This window comes from Embiotoca jacksoni, unplaced genomic scaffold (assembly GCF_022577435.1).
Source record: "Embiotoca jacksoni isolate LCO1_2020_lvr unplaced genomic scaffold, fEmbJac1.0.p SCAF_12, whole genome shotgun sequence".
Classification (NCBI taxonomy): domain Eukaryota; kingdom Metazoa; phylum Chordata; class Actinopteri; family Embiotocidae; genus Embiotoca; species Embiotoca jacksoni.
Genome location: NW_027185252.1, coordinates 16,849,009 through 16,872,600, shown reverse-complemented (window position 1 = coordinate 16,872,600; position 23,592 = coordinate 16,849,009). Strand labels below are relative to the sequence as shown.

General features: G+C 44.7%; 1 protein-coding gene across 8 annotated transcripts in view; it reads left to right on the top strand.

Moving 5' to 3' along the window:
- LOC138195598 (sorbin and SH3 domain-containing protein 1) overlaps nt 1–23,592 on the top strand; it is a 42,588-nt gene that overhangs the window by 15,334 nt on the left and 3,662 nt on the right. For 3 of the 8 annotated variants that reach the window (XM_069145173.1, XM_069145175.1, XM_069145172.1), the window contains 17 exons: nt 1,471–1,506; nt 1,641–1,743; nt 2,987–3,101; nt 5,670–5,753; nt 11,042–11,091; nt 13,092–13,270; nt 15,247–16,707; nt 17,906–17,970; nt 18,160–18,330; nt 18,948–18,994; nt 19,353–19,467; nt 19,669–19,794; nt 19,889–20,083; nt 20,337–20,861; nt 21,502–21,597; nt 23,101–23,288; nt 23,421–23,527. In XM_069145173.1, coding sequence (XP_069001274.1) covers nt 1,471–1,506; nt 1,641–1,743; nt 2,987–3,101; nt 5,670–5,753; nt 11,042–11,091; nt 13,092–13,270; nt 15,247–16,707; nt 17,906–17,970; nt 18,160–18,330; nt 18,948–18,994; nt 19,353–19,467; nt 19,669–19,794; nt 19,889–20,083; nt 20,337–20,861; nt 21,502–21,597; nt 23,101–23,288; nt 23,421–23,527 — 3,663 coding nt within the window. The remainder of the gene's footprint in view (nt 1–1,470; nt 1,507–1,640; nt 1,744–2,986; nt 3,102–5,669; nt 5,754–11,041; nt 11,092–13,091; nt 13,271–15,246; nt 16,708–17,905; nt 17,971–18,159; nt 18,331–18,947; nt 18,995–19,352; nt 19,468–19,668; nt 19,795–19,888; nt 20,084–20,336; nt 20,862–21,501; nt 21,598–23,100; nt 23,289–23,420; nt 23,528–23,592) is intronic. The other 5 variants (XM_069145177.1, XM_069145178.1, XM_069145176.1 and 2 more) reach the window with 5 other exon arrangements.

The window sequence follows — 23,592 nt, the reverse complement described above, 5'->3', positions numbered from 1 at the left end:
GTTACTTCGTCTGAGAGGTCGTCATGTTTTGGCTCAGTGGGTTTATCGGATGTTTTTCTTATAATACATTTGACACTTAAAAAAAATTTAAGATATTAAAGGGATAGTCCTCTGATTTTACACATACATGTAAAAGTCAGTTAACTCATTAGACAGGAGTGACCCTGATGATGTCACTGGGCTTATCTCGGATAAGGCTGAGACTGCTCCTTTAATAACAATTCTACATTACAAACTAATGATGTGGCATCTTGGGAAGTATAGTATCAAGTGTATTTGAAGCAAACCAATACTAGGGGGCAAAACTGCATCAGCTGAACAGTCTCTTGCGTGTCTCCCCCAACCTCATGGTAAATGTATTATGTGTACTAAATTGCTGGAGTACCCTTGTAATGTTAAACATAAGTAACACATGCAAAGTTTGTGAATATACTCTAGTTAATTCAAATAAATTTTGTCACAAAAACTATGGATTAGGCCTTTGAAATATCCCTTTAAAGATGGCTGCCTCTAAACAGGTTGACCTGTGCAGACATAGACAGATTTCTTTTAAGTACTTTGATGATGACATGTTGACAAGGATGATGCACGAAATCTTCAAGTGTCTTTTTCATTTTACTTCACAGAAAGTAACAATTCATTCATAACAATTAACTCATGGCCTTTCATTTTTCCATTATCCATCTACTATTAACAGCTTCAGACAGCTGTCTTTTCAGTATCTGACTCATTTATAGATGCTTATTCCTCTAACAGTTCTGCAGTACAGCATGAACAGTTACTGGGAGGTAGTGTACTATTGTGGCCACTAGGTGCTGCTGCAGTCCTGCATTGAGGTCGTTTCCTGTCCTGTCCAGAGCTGAGGCTGTACACAACCTTTACTCAGTTTGCTGCACATAATAATCAGTGTTTAATAATCACGTATCACTGTTTAGGTTTAAGTTTAAGATGCTTATGGTAGAGTTTGGTTTATAGAAGGAGGCAAGATTTAAATGCAGAATGAGAAAAACTGCCCAGTGTGATCTGTCTCTCATTCTTCGTCTGGGTTTTCAGTCTCAACAGTGAACATGAAGTAAATGACTTCTGTGTGTAGTTGTGACTGATATGATTCTGTCTGTGTTACCGCTCAGAAAATATCACCCTGACTGTGTCAGTTATGGCCCTCTATGCTTTCCAGTGCATTACTGATCCAGAGCCTTGATGCTTATCGATGCTTGGATCCCGTTTTAGCTCAGTAATGCTTCCTGTAAACGGCTCTGATTTGACACACTGTGCTTGTGTTTAGTGAGCCTGTAATGCTCGGCCTAATGGAGGGTGTAAGGCAAGCGAAAAACACGGGAAAACAGTGTTTATAGTGCCTTCTGAATTATTTAGTGTTGTGCTATATTCATTACATTTGGAGTAACAGAGACAGGCAGAGAAATACCTTATAATGAATGACTGTTGACTGTTTTATTTCTGCTCTTTTAGACGACGGTCCGACCCCCTTTGGTTACTTGGAAGATGGTGAGTTTTGGAGCTGGACTTTCATTTAAAAAAAATAATCTGTGCATCATCCATCATGTTTTATGTTTAAACATTTCGATAGATCCGACAATGCAGCTCATTATGATGCTGATGATGTCTGTCGATGTTTTCAGTGAGAGCAGTCCCACGGTCAAAAAGTGACGATGAGGTGGATTCAAGAAGCCGGTCGATGCCGGTGCCAACGCGGTCCTCTTCCCTGAAACCCGCTGCCAAAAGGTCAGTGTCCTCCACCTGCTCCCAACTACTGTAGGCCATCTACTTTGATACTTAACACACAGCAGAGTACAGCAAAGAAAGGAGCTCTGTTTACCACTCAGAAAAGATAGAAAAATGTGAAAATTACAGGACGACTATGCAAATCCTACTTCTGTTCATTTCCTTTTATACATAACCATGGCTGTAATAATCAGTAGATCAGTATCCATAATGTGCATGTTCTCGCAGTACCTCTAGAAAAAAACAATCTTGTAATGAACAGTTTGTATAGTTCGGTTTTGAACTGTGGAGCGCTCGTCCCCTCGATCTACGTCTGGCAGTGTCAGTTGACGCCTTCAAAAGACGTGTTGAGACGTATCTTTTCAGATTGGCCTTTTATTGGCTTTTATTTCCGTGGTCTGTTGTTGTGTACTGTGATTGTAGGTTGCTTTTAATATTGTTGTATTCTGCTGTTATTTCTGTTGTGAAGCACTTTGTGACTTTGTCTGTGAAAGGTACTATATTAAATACACCTACTAACTAGTAAACAAAAGCTATTCCTTCTCCCTGACTTTGCAAATCTGAGGTTATTTGTTTTCCACCACTGTGTCCTCCAGTTTTTACTCTGCGTGTGATTAGTCTCTCACACACACACATGTCAACACCAACACGGGATGATCTGCTCCCACAGAAATGAGTGATAGAGTGATGAAGGAGGACAGGTGATGGAGGATAAACTGCTGCCCACAAAAGCTGCAGATGACACGTTGAGGACTGACCTTCGTCGCTCCTCCGTGGTTATGGATGAAGCGCTGCATTCCTAAACACGTCGTTATCAGCGGTGCTGAAAAATGCCGCCTGATTCTCGGCGCTAGGAAAGAATTTGATTTGAAAGAACGTGTTGGTTTGTGTGGTGAGAATGATCATGCGTACGATAGGGGATTTTTCTTTTTTCAGCCTTGGCTGTCTGTTTAGAAATCCTCTCAGGAAATGCTGCGTTCTGTTTTTTGTCACGGGGCCCAATCTTGTTTACCTGATCAAATTACTGATGTGGCTCAGCCGTGAATTGGATTTTCTATCATATCATCATTAGAGGAGGAGAGAGATGGGAAGAGACAGAGAGAGAGAGAGCAGGCGTAATGAGGGCGGACGTCACATTCAAAAAAAAAAATAAAAAAAATAAAGCCTATGCTGGTTGCCATGGAGACTACTTGATAAGGATTGGCTCTCTTCGATCCCCTCACCCCACCCCCCTTTTCCACAGGAACGAGTGGGAGCCCCCGGATAAAAAGGTAGACACCAGGAAGTACCGCGCCGAGCCCAGGAGCATCTTCGAGTACGAGCCAGGGAAATCGTCGGTGCTGAAGCTGGAGAGAACGGTACGCTAGCCGCCTGCCTCCTTCCCTCTCTCTCTCCGGTCCCGCTCTCTGTCTTTCTGTGTTCATGTCGTGTGAGCTGTCCCCCCACTCCACCCATCATCCCCTCCTCCACCACCACCACCACCACCACCTCTGTATCTAAGCTCCCGGGTGGCAGCTTTACTAACAGCTCGGAAGGCGACGTATGTGAAGCCCCCACATTCCTGAAGGGTGTCCTGTTGCGGTGACAGACGATCCTGCTTGGAAGCATGCGGGGGGAGTATCACTTACAAGGATAGCCATTGTCTTCCTCTCTTCAATTTAAGGTTATTGGGCTGAATCATCTCGCTGTGAGAGAATCCACACAGACACAAAACATAGATGCTGTGTGTTTTCTTCGGAGGAGGTGTAACGCTCTCTAACCCACTTCCACTTCCATTTCCAGTTTGTGGTGAATGAAATGATGCGGCATCATTCAGTGTCCTTGAGGGCTTTTTTTTTTTTTTTGCATTTACATTTCACTGGTTTCAAGTTTTTTACATTTCCCTCTTACATAATATCGGGGATCATTGTGATGAAGGAGTTAGTTAGTTGTGTAATTACCGCTCGTCTGATGCCCATTTACGTCAAGCTAGTGGATGTCGCTAGCCGAGACGTGGCCTGATCCCAGTGCCAACCACTGCACTCATCACAGTTTGCTCCAGTTCGTCCTGTGAAATATTGAACTCTGTTGTTCTTCAATTACATGCTCACTGATTTTAGATGAGTGTCCTCGTTGCTGTAGGTGGTCATTTTCTCTGTTTGGTCCATTTATTGTACTCTGTGGTTGTTTTGTGTTGCTGCTCACTTTATTACTATATCACATGTAAAAAAGTAGTATGCATGTGTTGTCAGTCATCATCTGTATGTGTTTTGTTTATTTGATAGAATAAAATGAATATATAGTACACTTTAAATAACAGTACTTTGTAGGGAAAAGACTAATTTAAAGGATACGTTCATAGTTTTTGCAAGTGTATTTTAATGTAATACACGTATCCCCGTATGTACACTGAAGCCATTTTTATGGCTGAAAATGAGTGTTGTGTCCAAACTGAACTCCAGAGAGTTTCCCTCTTAAAGCAACTGCATCGGAAGAGATGCGAGGTTCGTTGATAAGTTCAGCAGAGGCTAAAATCCGGCTCCAGCAGTCAAATAAGTGAGTTTCTTCTTACGTTAAAGAAGTGCAACATTTCCTCACAGTAATTATTTACTAAGCTACAGTGAACAGTAAAATATGGATTGGAGAAACATTTACAGAGAAACACTTTGTTGATGTACATATGTGTATGTGGGTATTTTATTACAGGAATAATACGACATTTCGGGCACTATGCTTATTTGTTTTCTTGTCAAGGGTTAGATGAGAAGTTAGTTGCAATGAGAAGTCCACCTGTCCAAATATCGGGCTAAAGCTGCTTAGCTGTGCACAAAGCCTGCAAACAGGGGTGTGCCAAATATCTTATCAATCACAATAATATCGGTACGATTCTTAATATGATTTTAAAAATCCATTTTATAATAATGGCAATATTCCGACTTGTTGTTGTTGTAGTGTCGTCATACTTTACCATATGACATACTTTATGTATGTAACTTACACACAGCAACAACAAGCATGGCTAAAAGTGGAAACATTAGTTCCACAAAGAGGAGCAACTTCAGTGGAGTGGAAGTGGTTTAGTCACAAAAGATCAGATGCACAGCAAACCACAGATATATGAATATTTAAAGGCAAACACTAACATCTATGCTCACTTACAAAATATACAAAAATATAATACTTATTTAATTGCAATTCGATGTTCTTGAAATTTAAAACTAAAATCATTTTCAGTACTTTGTCATATTTTCAAGAATTTTATTATTGATGATATCCTTGACGATTTGACAAGATTGACAAATCTTATACCATATTGTCCATTTTATCCTGATAACAACATCTGCCCGGCAGCACCTCTAAAGCTCAATGACTGTGATTTTTATTCTTGTTTGTTAAATTTATAAAAATGATAAATTGTAACCTCCACAATTACAATCTCATGCTGGACTATCATGTGGCTGAAAGCAGTGAGGTCTCAACTGTTTGCCTCACAAGAAACTTCTAGTTTTTTTTTACAGATGAAGCAAAAGAGATATTAAGTATTAATATGTGAGCTCGAGAGGTGCTGGTAAGCAGATTTTGTTCCTGTTGAACATCGCCCGGCTCGCTATTTCCACCTGTTTTCCAACTGTTTTCAGTCTTTATGCTTTATTAAGTCAACCTGCTGCAGGTTGTTGCTTTATATTTATCATATAGACAGCATTTTTCCAACATATCAAACTATTCTGAACATAGACTTGGAACAACATGAACTTATCCTTTAAATCAGTGGGTGTCTTCTTCAGTGAGAACACCTCCAGTGTTGCTGATCATTCACGGTTTTGGGTTGAAACACTGGCTCAATCAACAGTATCTAAAAGGCTCATTACCCTGGTATGTATATTCTGTGCTGTCTGAACTGTCTTCTCTTTGTCTTTCTCCTCCTCTTCTTGTTGCCATGCTCCTAGACTCAGGATGTAAGTCCAGAAGATGTAGATATAGAGAATGAGCCTTGGTATAAATTCTTTTCAGAGATGGAGTTTGACAAAGCGGTAAGTGGTCGCTGTCCTCAGACGGATAGCATATTGTATTTTATTGCATGTGATAACATCCATGTTCAAATAATGTTTAAAACAAACTGTGTCCGTCTGTCAGGACTACTTCAGTTTCTTCTCCCACTTTCCCTGACAGTGTTATAATGAATCATTTTTTAATCGACCCCGCACATAAAAAGTTCTGTGATAGCATGCGTGTGGGGAAAATGTATTTCCTCTCAACAATCATACCTGAGACAAACTTTTCAAAGCACCTTTTGTAGCGACTGTGAGTCCTCATCATCACCTCATGTAATTTGAAAGGATTTTTTTTGTCCCAAATAGTAAAAGGAGCTCTATTTTTGCCCTCACAGTGTTTCTCAGCATTTTATTTGCTTGTGAGGCTGAGTGAGCACAATCAGCTCAGGCAACACAAAACTGTCTGACCACTTGCATTAGCTGTGGCTTTTATCCCTGTGCTGTTTAGATAATTAATGTTTAATAAGGTTTATTATTGATTAGGATTTATTATACTCCAGTAGTAGCACAGGTGCTCATGATAAAGGACCAATTAAATTCTAGCAGGACGGTATATCTTCGTTGTATCTTCTTTACAATGGGATCTGTTGATCTCTTGCCAACTATGGCAGCTTCCCTGTTCTCCCGCGTCGTTAACTCAACACCTACAGAGGAAACCGTTTTGTTCATTTCGATGTGCATCCTGCCAACTAGAGTACATATCATAAGCTGGAGACCTGGACTGGATTCATCCAGAAGTCACTCCTCACTTGGAGAGACTACAGTCCACGCGAGCATTAGGCTCCAGGATAATCCCCAGCACTTGAAATAATAATTGCTGTCTGTCTGCCTGCCTGCTATCTGGTATATTTACCAAAATATCCAAAGGGGTGCGGGCATGCTGCAGCAGTATACAGTGTCATGACAAATCCACGCCTCGGGCCTCAGCTGGCACCAGACGAAGTGTGGCACTGGCCGCCCACAAACAGATGTTGATTCTCCTCGCTCTGTTGTCAGTCCACCGCCACACCCTGGATCATATGAGGTGGCACCACTGGCTGCGACATGAGGTCATGTCCTAGCATCAGCGAGTCACAGGGGCAGAGCCCCCTGTTCCAGGTTAGTGTATATGTGGAGGAGGTTTAGCGGCCGACTCTCATGTCTCATGGCAGCCTGGATGTTTGCCAGATGAGCTCGGCTCGGTGACTGGCTCCTGTTTAATGTCAAAGTCACTTCTAAAGCTGCACCTGGTATGTGCAGCATTTGACCTTAAGGCTCAGCCAGACACACTGGCTCATTGGAGTTTGATTGACATATCAGCGCTCACGTGGTTTAAACGGCGGAGAGATGTGGCTGGAAGTCTGCAGAAACCACGGTGCCGAGGGGTTAAATGAAGAGCCGGGCCTTCTTGGCTCTGGTTTAGTTAAGTCTAGTCTTTTTTTAAAGTTCTTGAGGAGATCCACTTCTACTAATGAAGTAGTATTATATTATGGGTAAACCTCTCGGACAGTATTAAAAGGACAATTAATTCCTTTGATCCGCATCTTTAACAGTTTTTGTGTGGTTTCACACTAATGGTAATTAGCCAGTTGTCAACCAACATCTTTAAAGAGCCGGCTTACAGTAAAGTACAATCTAATCCTACAAGACTGGACTCTTTATTCTTCCTCTTAATCCTGGTCTGTCAAATTATCCTTACTTATTCATGTATCAACTTCTCGTCGCCTAATAGCTACTGAGTAAGAGTGACACCTGTGTGTATAATCACAATAATGGTCCTCTTGATTAATATTAACGACTTCTAGGTTGTAGATGAGCGCGAAAACTCCTCCAGTGACAGTTACGGTCACACAGTGGCTCATCGATACGTGCAGCGAACTGGAGCTGGAATTCCACACATGTTTATGGTCGGGAAGAGCGTTTTGGCCCCTACAACCGACAGAGTGACTCCATCTGTCGAGCATATGCTGACGTGGGGGCTGCTGCCACACTGTCTCAGCGCCGAGTTAGAGCCCCCACCATCACCACCTGACATATTCTAAAGGAAGCGACTCTGTAAGCCCGCCAGCTCATTGTGCTTTCATATTTAACCTCTCTTATACACTTAACCTTTACCTTTAAGCATTTAGTGGCGGGGAGACGGGGCTATAACAGGCCCTTCACACTGGGGGAGCTGTTTGTTTTCATGAGAACATATCAACACAAATAAGGCCCTGGAAAGAATGGGATTCATGTTACCATGACACACTCATGATCGCTATTTTGAATATGAAAGCGGCATACAGGAGTCTGAGCTCTGAGTAGCAGGGGACACCTGTTAGGAAACATGCACATGAAATTCTGCAGAAACACTGTCATCGGTGTTCCACTGACTCACAGAATCCTTCCTTCGCGTCCATATACAGCTCCAGACCTTTCCCACTCGTACGGCTTTAAAGGGTCAGTGTGTAGGATTCAGGGGGCTCCATTGGCATTGACATGTAATATTTATCATAATTTTTTCATTTGTATATGATCACCTGAAAATTTGAATTGTTGTGGTTTTATTACCATAAAATGAGCCCTACATAATTACATAGGGAGTGGGTCCTCTTCCATGGAGCAGTGCCATGTTTCAACAGCAGCCCATAATGGACAAACTAAACTCTGGCTCTTTCGCGTTTTCGTCAAGTTTGACAGCCACCGTAGATTCTCTCCAAGCGTCAACCCACCGTGATGTCACCCATTGGTTTGTGAATTGCTGTTTTGAAGCCTTGAGTCTGGCATTTTGTCAGTCGCCATTTTGGGGTTTTTTTTAGAGCCAGAAGTGACCATATTTGGGCTAGTTGGGGAGGAGCGAAAGATAGATATGACCAAGAACCATAGAGTTTATATAAAAATGGACATTTAGCTTTCAGCTCTAGAAAGTGAGGTCAGTGTGAAACTGCCTTATATTACAGTACCACTGTGGGTTGGCTCCAGAAAGGCCTTGGCGCCGTAGACTCCCATTGAACTTCTCTCATGAAATACAAAGTCAGTCAATTTTTTTCCATGAGTCATTATGGTGTCATTTGCTAAAGCCACTCCTTCTTATTAGTTTTCTGGTGGTCCATCCGAAAATACTTCCATTGATAATTAGATATTAGGCCTCAAAAAGAGGTATATTTGATTGACAGGCTTGTAGTGCAATCACAGTTCTGCAAGAGGGGGGCGGAGCGTAGTGTCCATGGAGATCGAGTCAGATCCATCGCTTCCTCCTCCCCAGCTTGTCCAAATATGGTCACTTCTGGCTCCAAAATAGCAAGATGTAGACGGCGGAAATACCAAATTCGAGGCTTCAGAACGACAGTTCACAATCTGATGGGTGATGTCACAGTTGATTGCTCCTTGCTGATCGCCAATTTTTAACTTTGAATTTCATGAGAGAAGTTGACATTTTTTGAATGGGATTTTAATGGAGTCAAATGTTTTTTGGAGTCGGCCCTCAGTGGTATTGCACTTTAAGACACTTCTCACATTGGCTTCACTTTTCAGACCCGAAGACTACGTCCATTTTTACACACAGTCTATGACTCCCTTTACACGCTTGGACGGGGAGGTTGAGAGAAAGGTTATTCAGTTAGTTGCAGTCTGAAATCTCACTGCTAGATGTCACTAAATCCTACACACTGTTCCGTTAAGCAGGTTGTTTCATCCTTTATGTGTGACAGTACCACATACATCAAACCAGTCATAGGGTCTCTCCTTTACGCTTTCATTCCTATTTTCTATTTGCTGCCTTTTTTTAATAAACCGGATAAAAAAAAGTTGACGTGACTATCACAGAATAATTTTTAAGATTAGTTACAAATTGAACAGTTTCACCCGTTAATGTAAAAAAGTTCACATAAACTGACTCTAATCAGGCATCTTGTAAATAACCAGATTAAGATTCCATTCCTTTGCTCTAGATAAGCCTCCCATGCTTGTTTCCTGTTTACTTTCCACTGATGCTGCATGCTTGTAAGCCCAATTATCCAGGGGTGTCAGAGGACACTATCTTCCCCGGCTGCTATCAGATTTGAGGGGCGCACAAGACGTGGCGGACCAAGGAAGAGCCGCAGATTATTCAATGACACTGATGTGTTCTCCGAGTTGACATGGAACATTTGGCTTTATAAATAGATCAAACTATAGACCTGCCAGCCTGATGTTCTGCTCTTATAAAGATAGGCACCTATTCTGAGAGGTTATTAATGATCACTCTGCCCTGGCAACTAAGTGGAAAGGCATGTTGTGGCAAATGAGCTGTTCAGAAATGCTCCTTGTCTGGTCATCGGTGTGGGAAGCGGAGGCCTGGCCGTGCCGTGGGGAAGTGGATGTGGTATTAACAGCAGGGCCCGGCTGGCTGGGATGGGGATTGTGCAATCGTATTTGCAAACAACACTTGTGCTCTTATTCATAGTGCCCGTGTCACGTCTGTTATTTTTACTTGCCGTGACGTCCGAAAAGCGGAAAGCAACAGAAACAGTGGGCTAAAATTAGTTGGCTCTAAACCATTCAAAATGCTGGTGCTGCCACAGTGAATGAATGATGCCCCCTGTGTTATGCTACTAAATAACAACTACACTTGTAGTCCTTTAAACACTTATCCTTTCACTTTGGGCTCGCAGTCTATCTTTTTATTGTCTTCATATTTTCCCTCTTTGTCTTTAATACATTGTTATAATTATCTGTTTCTACATGTTTTTCTGTATTTACTTTGTCAGTCAGCATTTGTATCGATTTTGACAGGTGTGTGTGTGTGTGTGTGTGTGTGTGTGTGTGTGTGTGTGTGTGTGTGTGTGTGTGTGTGTGCGCGCGTCTGTGTATGTGTGTAATTCGGCCTCCTCGCACCACCAGCTGGTTAATTGTCCCCCGGTCTGGTCCGGTGGTAATGAGAGTGACTCAATACCAGACAAAAGAGATGGCTTCACAGGGAGACAGCAGCCCATTGGCTGAGCCTGTGACAGCCCCCTCCCCGCATGGGCGCCCCCTGACCGATGCACGCCCACCCACCCCATCCCTCCCACCCTTCCACTCTCTTTACTGCCGCTTGTTTTCTCCAACTTGCATGCGGGCCAAAACACACGCTTTACTCCTCCATGCCAAGCCGAGTCCAGAGAAGCTCAGAAACCCGGGTGCTCCAGACAGAAACCCAGAGCAGCGCCTGAACGGCAGAGAGGAAGAGAAGAGAGAGTCTGGCTCTGGCTAATGCCCCTGCCTCTGTTCTAGCTGGAGGAGACCTTCCTGTGGAGCTATCAATGACTTCTTTGTTTGGTTTGTTGCAGAGTGCCCCCTCTTTCAGCCCCCTGGAAACAGCGTCCGACCTGCAGCAATAGTAAGTCCATGCCTCCCCTTCTTATTTCAATACTTGTGCTTTAAATCTTTGCGTCCTCCTTCCAGGATGTAGATGATTTTTTAAGGCTTGTTCTGGGGATAAATGTCAGTGAGCGCTTTTCTCCACCCTGTAGAGCTCGCCCGCCTACAGCAGGGGGACTCCTGCTTCCTGAGGAGATCCTGTTAATAAGGCAAAAAGCTTCCAGAACAGTGTGTCCTCTGTCTGTATTTAATTTTTTCAGAGGGTGGGTGGTTGTAGCTTGGAGACATGGCTGCTATGTGTTGATTTATTTAAAGACAGCAACCTGGATGTCACTGGGATAGAGGGAACTCGCCCAGCTGCTGCATAACTTAAAAACCGTTATCTCCCCCTGAATGTGTGTACAGATCTATGACCGGCAAGCGGATTATGAAAGATGAAGCGTGCTTGTATTAAAACAAAGCTCAGCAAGCCCCTTGGTCTTTTAGGTTTTTGTCTTATGAGATTGTCATCTTGTGTATTTATTTGTGACTGAGCCGAAGTAACAGTCCAGAGAAAATAAACGTCTCCCTCCATTTCTGCTGAGAGCTTCCCATCTGCTACAATCATTATGTCATCATGGCCAAGCATTTAAAAAGACATTTCTAATCCATCATTTTAATGTGTTGATTCGCTGTTAATTTGAAAGGAAGACATTGCTGATGAAAGGGTGGTGGAGGTTCACATACCCAAAGGTTTTCAAAGGAAACCTCAACTCATAAACTGACTTCCCTCAAAGGCACATATGTTTATGGCAGGATGTTTTTTTTGTTGGTTGAAATTGGAGACCTTTGAAGAACTTCCTTGTAAAGATCATGTTTGATTGAAAAATCCAAAAACCTTCTGTGCATGTCTACTGTCTTTAGATGAATGAAGTGCTCAGTAAATGTGTATTTTCAGCTGCACACTCACTGGGTGTGCATGATTGTCTCTCTCTTACAAATAGACAGCTAAAGTAGCAAGCAGGTATCACCGCAGTGTGGAAGGTTGATGTAAATGATCACAAGTTGTTTGTATGACCTCAAAACAAGAGCTGTCTGTTTGATGCCGTAGTAAATGCTCAGTAATTGCCATTTAAATGACCTTAATTCAGTCTAGATACTCAGATAATCATTACTCTTAAACTGCAGTGAGCACTGCTCTCTCAGCCATTATACTGGCATTTGATTTCACTAGAACCTTCCCAGGAGAGGATCTGAAATCCTGCGTGGCTCCTGTACTGTACTGTACTGTACATTTCCCGTAAAGCATTTATGTGAATTTTTGTGAGTAACCTTGAGCCAAAATCATTTTAATGGATCTCAGCAGTCAGCAGTGCACATGTGTTTTTCTAGCAGCTATGAAAGAGCTTCTTGTTCAGGTAATGAACACAGACAGTAATGTATCCATACATGTGTGCAAGTGTGTAAAACTCTGTCTTGGCAACACCGCAGATGTTGAACACATTTTGGAAAATATACGCTATCCCTCTCTCTTCCCACACTAGTGAAAAGGGTTTGGGTGTATTTTTATTCCAGCCTAGACGCTGTCTGTTTAATGACCCTGTTTGTTACTAATAGAGGAGCAGCGTGAGTAACACATGACAGCATGTGAAAGAGAGTAAACCTGAGAGTTGTGCAGGTGCGTGGCAGCGGCTGATGCACCATGTGGGAATGTTCGGGGAATATTTATAGAGATCTGTCCTGCTGGCCTCTGGAATGCCGAGATATCTGTTGTAGTCGGTGCCTGCTCTCAACATCGGCCTCCAAACTTTGCACTTTCCTACCCGAGTTTGGCTTTTTTTTTTTTCTGTCTCTGATTATTTTGTCTCCCCCAAGTCTGCAAAGACAAGAATTACCCCAAGATATGCTAAATAAGAACCAGATGACAGCTCATTACCCAATTTGTGTGCCTCTGTTTATTGCAAAAACATGTAGCACAACTCCACTGAATGAATTTTACTGTTTAATTAGCTGTCTGCCTTCCTCTTATTTTCTGTCTAGCTCCTCGAGCAAGTCTGGACACAGCGAGGTGGAGCAGGACAGAGGATCATCCCCCAGCGAGCCTACGGCTCCAGAATGCGACCGCCATGTTTACAAGACCGTCCTGGAGGGCGGCGACATTCCCTTACAAGGTCTACGGGCTCTAAACAAGCGCCAAGGCAGCTCCTCCTCCTCTAAAGGTAGGATACCAGCCACTTTACATATGTGGCCAGTAAAATGGCCAAAAGGTGTGTGTGGATGTGGTAGACAGGACAGCAGCACGTTAAACACTCTTCCTGCTGAGACAGAACCTATGAGTTACAGACACTGATGTTGGACCGGTCAAATTGTCAGACAGGGTTACATATGTGTTTCCGTTTACCTTTCTGTTGGAAGTCACACATTTTCTTTGCTCCCAGACCTCACAGCATCGGCCAATCACCTCACAGCATTCATTCCCCTCCAACAGTTTTTGATTTATTATTGATGCCATGGATGTTTTCATCAAACGCGTGCTGGCCATCTGCTTTGGAAAACTCATGGCGGGAGCGAGGTGGTCTTGTTAAGTCGATGGAAGCTAACCTTGGGGATTTTTCTACCCCCCCCCCCCCCTCTTCGCTCCAGTTGTGAGTCGCCAGTCGCTAGGCAGGCTTAGGGCAAGACTCCAGAGCTTTCCAGTGCCAGGGAGCGGAGAGCCAGAGAGTGGATGGATGGGAAGGTACAGGCGAGATAAACAGAGCTCTGCTCTTTACAACCCCGGCCAGACAGGGTAGAGATAAACAAGAGGGACACAGAGGGAGGGCAGGCATGAGGAAGTCAGCTGTCAGTGTGAGGTCAGAGGCTGGAATGCCTGCGCACATGGCCGGGGAGAGAAACACTGGGGGAGGAGATGTAAGGAAGAGGAAGGAAGGGACAGTGTGACCCGTAACTTTTCATTACATGTGGGAAGATGCACAACAGATGTCAGATAAGAAACTGCCCACCCAGAGTTGAAGTTTCTAATATTTTCCATGATAATGGCTATCATTTTAGACATGAAAAATGTAAAAGAAGAATCATCCATGTCAGTACTTTTACAGCAAAGACATATATAGATAGCTGTTTACATTTTTGACCATTTGAAATGTGGAGCCGTGCAGTCATCTGACACGAATGCTCCTTCATTAACCCCCTGCCAGAGGCACCACCTTCATCATTAGAGTTGCTTACTCATCATGACACAGAAGGTAAAGAGTAGACAAGCCCAAAGAAAAAAAAGACACTTCGTCATGTGTTTCTGTCTTGTGCTCATGAAATCAAAAAAATATCTGTATTAATCTCTGAGCCTCCTCCGGGGCTTTATTTAGTGGCCAGAACAGTAACTCTTCACTTGCCATACGCCGTGGATATAATATCAAGTCGATTTCTTCAGTGTGTGTGTGTGTTTTCTTTCTGGCAGATAATGAACGTGACAGATTGGTCACTCATGCTACAGAAGTGCCTCACAGCATGTGAAAGTGTTGTGTCATTTCCCAGTACCATCTGTAGTGCAATCACAAGCACGAGCTGCAGCCAAGAACGGACATGAGTGTATCTCAGAGGGTCTGACAGGCGTGTTTTACCGGGCAGGTTGACTAAGGATACATTTTTTATTTACAGCCGTGGAGCACAGCAGTTTATTAACAGCAGTGCCAGCAGCCATTAATCACTGCAGCCGTCTGTTTAATTGCTTAAAGTGGAGGAAATGTATGTCTGAGGTTAAAGCAGCGGGAGAAGATGTTACTCCTAACATGAATAAAAATAGACAACAGAAAATTTGAATAGTTTAAGGTTGTAAATAATGTCCAACATCACATAACATTTCATGGTGTTTTACTGTTTTATTACTTTTTGTTTTACTTGTTATATTGCTGTTTACAGTGGTTTTAATAATGCAAGATTATGTTAGACACTACATTTCCTCTGGTTCCATTTTTACAAAGCATAACTCCTCACTGCAGATACATGCTGTTATCGGAACAGTCATCTATAACTTGATGCACTATGCATCAAGTCTGCTTCCTCTTCTCATCTACTTTTGATTGAACTTGGTCTTTATTTTAGAAATGTGCCCGACTGTTTTAGTGTGTATGTGTGTAAACCTGTGACCATTGTAATCTAATATGTTGTTTATTCTGTTGTCCTGCATGCTTGCCAGTGGATTATAAAGGTGGGAATGGCTATATAATTTCACCCTGCTCCTCTGTAAATAGTCGATCGGTTCTTGCCAGTAATGCAATAGGTAACCAGTGTAAGAGTAAGAAGCCCCTCTCTGCTGCCAAAGCTTGCATACCCCAAATCCTGCCCTCTAAATTCAAGCCCAAACTGCTGCCACCCGGTGGCGACATACAGGAGAGCAGGACTAGAACTGTCAGGCACCCGAGGGCGCACAGCTGTGAGGATCTCTACACCGGGCCGTGTGACACAGACTGTGCCGGAGCAGTGGAAAGAGAGAGTGGGCATCATTCAGACTCTAATTCCAGCTGTGGCGCTGAGTACGCTGACGGTCTCGGGAATGATTCCCCTGCAATTAGGAGGAGCGCATCAGAGTTTTCCAGCCTGTACAAGACCATGCATCACATCCAGCGGCCCAGCTCGGCCGGCTGCAGCCCCCACGGCAGCGTCCGCAGCCTGGCTTCTCTTTTTGACAAGGCAAAGGCCGACGAGGGCGAGAGGTCAGAGGCGGACGAAGGGGGGAACATTCCACGGGATGCCGTGTCATCACGGGTCAATGAGTTTGAAATGATCATCCAGCGGTCCAGCTCAGCTCCCAGCCGCTCCTCCTCCCTCCCCACCCTGAACTCCAACCACAGCCACAGCCCCAACCACAGTCCTGCCCTCCTCTACATGGCGTCTGCAGTGTCAGCGGAGTCCCTTCTGGTAGCCAACACCACACATACAGATGTCTGCTCCCTAGTGGAGGCAGAGGGCAAAAGCTCTGGGGAGGAGGCCTTGTCACCGGACAGTGTGACAGTGGAGGAGGCTGCTTCCTGCTCGTCGGACGGACAGGACGTCCGGACCGAGTCCCCCTGTAACACCGAGGCCGAAGTCGAGCAGATCTTCAGTAAAAGTTCCCCTGAACTGATCCACCAACATGTCAGTGGATCAAGGAGTCCCTCAGCGCTGCTTACAGCATCCCCTCCACAACACAACCACCTCCACCACCAGCACCACCACCTGCACCACCTGAACCATCAGCTCCTCCTCAAACCCAGCAAATGTAAAGGCTCCTGCCCGGCCTCCTACACCCGCTTCACCACCATCCTCCGGCATGAGAGGCAGCAGGCCACCACCCAACAGGAAAGGCCTCCACCTTCTGAGAAGAAGATGCTGCCGGGGAGCCTCTTCCTCATGGGCCCCACCCCCTTCAGGTTACGGAAGAACCTGCAGTCCCACCAGACTCGGAGGACGCTGTTAGCCACCAAGGTGACGACGGGCACCCACAGGCCCTGCAGCCTGTCCCCTGAGCTCAGACCTCTAATCCCCCAGCGCCTCTCCTCCCTGGAGGTTCTGGAGCGGCTGAGTAACGGGGAGGGGAGCGACACTGACCACCTGAGTAACGGGCAGGGCTTGGACGCCAACGGGAACCTACTGCAGCCGCTGGCAGCTCACCGCAGAGGTGGCTATCTCCATCCCTTCACCACCGTCACCCTCCTCCCTCTGTGGTCACTCATTTACCTCGACTCTTCTCTCCACCTTGTGTCTCTTCTCTCCACAAAGCAAATGCAACCACCTCTTCCATCTCTAGTCTGTGTGGTGTGTTTACAAAGTGACAGGGAATCCTCTCATCTCATTCTGAGTGTGCTGTTTGCTCCTCCTCCATTTCACTGTCAATGTGTATGGTCCCACAAACGCATCAAAACCCCTCAGTGACTGTAGGAGGTTCAGGAGGCTTTTGGTAACGTATATATATATATATATTCCCTGGACATCAGATTTGAGTTGTATGCATGAGTGCTAGAGGCTGCGTAAGCATTACATCGATACAAGCAACAGTTTGTATTTTATTACATTATTACGATGTAATAATATCCAGGCAGTAACTTTGAATGCCTTCCAATTAAACGGCTATAAAAAGCTACGTTCCCAGAATTCACCTGTAATGTTTAAGCAGGACGTTGTGTTATAACATTGCATACGCTTCCTCAAACTGATGTCTTACCGTGTCTGTTTTTTTTTTTGTGTGTATTCTTTCCGTTTTTTGGGACTGTTCACATCTGCCATCTTTCATCTCCTGTAGTCAGACGGGATGTTTCCTGCTTTGACTTATTTTATGCAACAGACGGTACTCGGAGCATCAGACACAAACCTGAAACTTTAATAGCTGTTTCTTGTGGCCCCTCGCTGCGGGGACACAGAATGAAACATCTATGGGTAGCAAATTAAGTAATGATCAAGTAAAAAAAAAAAAAAAAGATGCTGGTTGGTTGATCAACATAAACCATGATGTAATGTGTGTGGTTTTTTTTGGCCAAGGTAAAGTAGGTTTCCCATTTGTTTTTTCATGAACACATACTGGGTCATTCTGTGTTGGTTCCTCTGTGCATGCAAGATTACATTTGGCTTTTTTTGGATGTGTGTGCAGTTTGTTTTGGTAGTGCAAAACTGATGGTGTTCGTTTAAAGCATGCATGATTATATTTATTGTATATTTTTTTTATGTTTCCGTTTACTGGAATTTAAGGAGTTGACTGCAATATCATCACCTTCTGTTTGATAAGTTTTGTTCTCTTTATCTCTTTTTTTTTTTGTTAGTTTGCCTTCAGGTTGTAGGGGAAAATGCTTCACAGCATAACCTCCTCTCTGTTTCTGTTTCAGACTCGTCTCCAGCTCACGGAGAAAGCCAGGATGACGTACTGAGGAGGCGTCATGGAGACAAAGAGGTACATTTTCTTAAAATGTATGCCAAAAATGTATGTATAATCTCTCACAATAGGTAATATTTTTGGAGAGAGAGCTGTTATGGATGAGTAAAATATATTATAAATTATAAAGAGTGTGTGCCATGAATGTAAGAGTAGAGGAGACCCATATTTGGAGGGGACAAACAGCTCAGTCTGGTTTCCTGGCAGAAAATCTTGGAGGAGCAGCGACGGCTGAAACGGGAACAGGAAGAGGCCGACACGGCGTCGAGGCGACACACAAGCATTGTCCCGACACACCACCAGTTCATCACCAACGAGCGCTTCGGAGACCTGCTCAACATCACAGATAACGCAGAGAAGAGGAAATCAGGCATTGAGGTACAACACGGGGCCGCGTGCACGTCTTATCCTTGTGTAAGCAGGAAGAGAGACGGCAGATGCTTTGTCAGTTTGTGTGAGTCGGCCTGTGGGGGTGACAAGCCTGGTGGCTCTCTCCTCCGGGTCAAAAATTAAGAGCGAGTGCTGTGATAGAAAAACAGGAGGCAAGTTTGTACCATTTACATTTTAACTTCAGGTCCAGATCACACCAGCCTCTTTTTATATCTGGATGTAGTGTCACTTGTTGTGTTTACTAAGGTGTGCCGGCTTTCTGAGCCGCACAGTCTTAGTAAACAGCACACAGTAACGACCAACTGAGTATGCTCCAGAGGTCAAGTTCCCCAGCCAGTCACAAGCAGGTTATTCCTGTCATTGCAAGAATATTTATGTACAGAGAGGGCACTGAAAGGACAGACGACACAGATTTACAGCTCACCACAAATTCCAGAAAAATACACATGAATGGAAAAATAACAGAGAGAATAGTGGGCAAAAAGGAACAAAGCAGAGCATTTAGTCTTAAAGAAAACCTTTACTGACTTAGTACAATGCCAAGAATAATACCTACTGAATGGAGTGGTAGCCAGAATTTTTTTTAATTTTTGATATCTCCACAGAAAACTCCAGCGATGGCTCGCTTTGACTTCAGAGCAGAAACTCTAAAGTAAGTGGAATATATCAGAATTTGTATGCAAACACAGAACCCCAATGTATGTAAACTGTAAACCACCAAAGTAAAAAGGCGTTGTACAGATGCATGCCATTTATCATTTCAAGATTATCAGAGTAAACCTTGCTAAAATATTTACAGCCATTTGTTTTGACTGTGGTGGTGTTGCCAACTTCTGATGAAGTGGTGCCAAAAAAAATCTCTGACAATCGCAGGAAATTACTGTTGAGAGCTGCAGAATAGCTGCAATGATACATAACTGCTACTAGAAAAGATGACGTGTGTCCCACCCATCTGAGCCTCCAAGCTAATTATCTATTACACTATTCACCGTAAAACATACTTTTCGTAGGGAACTACCATTTCAGAAGGGAGACATTGTGTACATCATCCGACAAGTGGATCAGAACTGGTTTGAAGGCGAACATCATGGCAGAGTGGGGATTTTCCCTCGCAGCTACGTGGAGGTATGTTGGTTCTGTTTGCCTGCTTTTACTCCAAATAAGAATTCAAGGCCATTAACTATTATGCTCAAGTGTAATTCCCGTTTTTTTGACAGTGACTCAAAGTCGCAATGTAGTGCATCTGTAACTACCTTTTGAAGCGTTTTAAAGATGCTAAAGATGCTATCTTGGTCAGTTAGTTTTGATTTTTGTCTTCTTGCACAGCTCCTCCCCCCGACGGAGAAAGCACAGCCAAAGAAAAGTGCTCCGGTTCAGGTACTGGAATACGGAGAGGCCGTCGCCCGCTTCAACTTCGCTGGGGACACAGTGGTGGAAATGTCCTTCAGAAAGGTGTGCAGTGGGAATCAACCAAAATACAAATACTTTAATGCTGAAAGTTGTTCACCATGTTTATTACTAATGTTCTGAACCTGCCCGTGCGCAGGGAGAGAGGATCACGCTGATTCGCAGAGTCGATGAGAACTGGTATGAAGGCAAAGTCTCAGGCACCAACCGCCAAGGCATCTTCCCCGTCACCTACGTAGAAGTGAACAGACGACCCCGCGTCAAGAACGGGGTGGAGTACCCCGACCCTCCCGTCAGCCAGTCGCCACAGCGCAGCACCAACGCTTCTCCTCAGGTGAGGTCACATAGATTGAGTGGAGGGTAAAGCCACTATCAGGTTGATCCACAGTCATATTATCTCAGACTGCAGTGGTGTCTCAGAAGTCCTCCTAAGTTCAGCCCATTCTGTTCACATTCACTTCCACCTTTTAATTTGTTCTGTAGTGAAATTGTCTCATCCTTCATTTCCTCTTCCTCTCCCTTATCCCCTCTTTCTCTGTCTGCCTCCATCGTCTTCTCTCCTCCCACGCTCCTGTTGCGCTAAAAAGCTGTATCGTAATCGTCTGACCACCTCCCCCATGCCCCTCCCTCGCTCCCCTCGCCGCTCCGTGTCCCCTGAGGTCCACGCCATCTCCTCCGAGTGGATCTCCCTGACCGTGGGAGGCGGGAGTCCTCCTGCCGCCCCCACCCCTCCCCTGCCACCTCTACCCACCGTGTCTTACCGCTGCGGCGAGTACCTGCCCCCGCCCTACTCCGCCAGCCCTGTTCCTCCCATCACCGGCAGCCCGTACTGCGTCTCCCCTATGGCCTCCCCGTCGGCCTCGCCTCTGCCTCCCCCTTACCCGCCCAGGCCCAGCTCGGCCACCCCCTTCCTCACGTTCACCCCACCTCAAGGGAAGGACTTCCTGCTCTCCCCTCCCTCCCCACATCTGTCTCGCAGCGTGAGCCCTTGCGGCGGGCCGGTGCTGGAGGGCTGGCTGAGGGGGGAGAAGGAGTTGACAGAGGGGGAAGGCGCAGAGGGGGACAGAGGGGGCCGCGCAGCCCCGGGCAGCAGGCGAAATAGCCCTGCAGAGGTATCTTCTGCATGGTGTGTAGTGTTGCATCAGGCTCACTCTGGAACATGGGCTGTCGGCCACAGTTTGATTCCCTGAAATAGATGTTGTGAAGCACTGAAGCAGACATTTCTGTGTGGAACTAACTTATAGATTCAGCCTGATGTTGATTTTAGCTCCGAATGGGTCTGCTGGCTCAGTAAAGTCAAGAGTAATTAAACTGGTCACATTGCTTGTAGCTGCAAGTCTGCATGTTGGTGTGTGCTCTACTAACATGCGAATGTTTTACAGTGTATATTTAGTTTCAGATTTCCAGGGATTGTAAAAGGAGGTATTGTGCCTGAGATTTCAAGTTACTCTGTTTTCATCAAATTCAGCATGCTGTTGTTGTTCCGTGTAGAGGCGTGACATCTTAGCTCCTGCTGGAGGTTGGAAGTTTATTTAGGACAGTGACATATTTATTGGTCAGTATTTATAGGTTTCACATGTTGGCCTCTGTTTCAAAAGCGGCTACGAGGTTAAAACTTCCACCTACAGGGAAACTCAACCTGTCGGCCCCTGAAGTATGATAATACTTTCAGCCGGACAGGATGTGGTGCAGTCTCCAAGACAGGCTTTCATTTTAAAGTGTGCCAGCTGACATGTTGTTTCCGTGTTACAGTTTGTGAAGAACGAGGCTGACCTTCACGGACGGAGCTCCAGAAGCCCAGTGATGCTGTTTGATATCCACGATAACAACAACGTTAACTCATTTGCGGTAAGATGGTGGAAAATCTCCTACTAAAGATTTACAAAAATAATAACTTCATCATCTGTTCAACATTTTAAACACATCACCTTCAAAGATCCATTTAACTCACATCAACTTTAACTCTCATGTCTTCTATGGTTGTGCTACATGAACAGTTCTTTAGGAGTTTGACATTTTGGGGAACATACAATTTGCTTTCTTGCTGACTGTTAAATAAGAAAGTCAATATCACTCTCATGTCTTTCTGATCAGTATGAAGCTGGAGCAGTTGACTTAGCTTAGCATAAAAACTGTAAAATTGGAAACAATTATCCTTGTTTTGTACGAAGCTAATAGAAGTCAACTAGCACCTCTTAAACTCACTAATTAACATGAAGTAACGTATCCTATAAAAGCATCATAAGGATTGTGTGCTGCTCACTTTTTCAGCAGGGCACTGACATCCTGGAGTCTCGTCAGCACAATGTTTGGTGCAAAGAAGCTAAAGCATGCTAAATGTCACTAGATTGGGTCATTTTAACTTGAAGAGACTTCTCCACCTGAATACGAGATTAAACGATTTATTGACAAGGTTTTGATAAATGAATAGAGATTTTGGCACAGATTCAAACTATGTGGACAGGGCACATCCTAGCAGAGCACTCTGCAGGAGGGCGTGTGAGGCCGGCCTAGCAAAGAGTCCTCAGCATAGATATATAGACATTTGTCTATATATCTATGTATGTTTATGGTCCTGAGTCCCCTGGTGGTAGGTGGAGCTGGGGTGGTGGTGTGTGCCTGCAAGACAAGGAAGAGGGACAATGAGGAAAACATCGTATTTAAATGGTATGAGACGTGATGGAAGGCCTGATGCTTGCTGTGATTGGATAAATGGGATGAGTGGGAGGCAGGAGGAGAGGAGAGCTGTGGAGGAGAAACGTGTGACTGAACTGGGGTCAGTCTCATGGTTGAACTGCAGTAAACCTACAATACATTTTATATATGTTGCTTAGTCATCACTATGCATCTGAATCCACCTCTAATTTCATTGTTCTGTAGTTGTTGTCGCGACAGATTTGACCTGTTTTCAGGCTTTATATTGAACATAGAGATGTGAATGTAATATCAGTCTTCTCATTTAACTCTCAGCAAGAAAGTAAATTACCCAAAATGTCACACTCTTCCTTTAACCTACCATCTTCCTCTTACTGCTGCATGTTCATACTGACTGGTTTCCTGTACAAGTGCACTAATCTCTCATGTTTCCTGTCTACATGCTCCCTCTCTGGTGTCCTGCCTTTTCATGCTTCTTTTCCCGGGCTCCACCAACACTCCTTCTACTTTTACCTCCTGGCTTTTTTAACGGATCACTTCCTTTTTCTGACCTTGCCTCTCACTTGGACCTACCTTCCCCGCCCCTCCGCCCACATCCCCCCTCCTCCCTCTCTAACTCCTCACCTCCGGGACTTTTGGTGGGCCCCCGTTGTCTGTCTTTCTCTGACGACCACCCACTACTACCACTACTACTAGGAGGCAGTGTGTAATGAGATCTTGAATATAGCTGAGACCTCGGTGAGGTACTGCAGCACCCTGTCCCACCACCATAATGACTCTCTGCATAGACTGCACCCCCACCCCAGTAAACAATGTCTCATCATTTCCCAGCAACCCCAGTCCCACAGCAGCAGCCCGGAGCCGGGCCGTCTCAGCTGTGGAATGTGAGTAAGATCCCTTCCAGTTTCACGCTGGGTTTTTTTATATATATATTTCAGGCCACCCGACCCCCATTTCATTTTTTACTGATCTCACATTCTCTGCTCTGTAAGTTCACCGCCCTTCTCCTCCTCCAGTTTCCAGGCTTTGTACAGTTATGTGCCGCAGAACGACGACGAGCTGGAGCTGCAGGAGGGAGACCTCGTCAGCGTCATGGAGAAGTGCGATGACGGCTGGTTCGTCGGTATGTGCCGCCGGGCCCCGGGGACGGGATTCCTCCGAGATGCAGTCACACTCGCTGTGTCACAT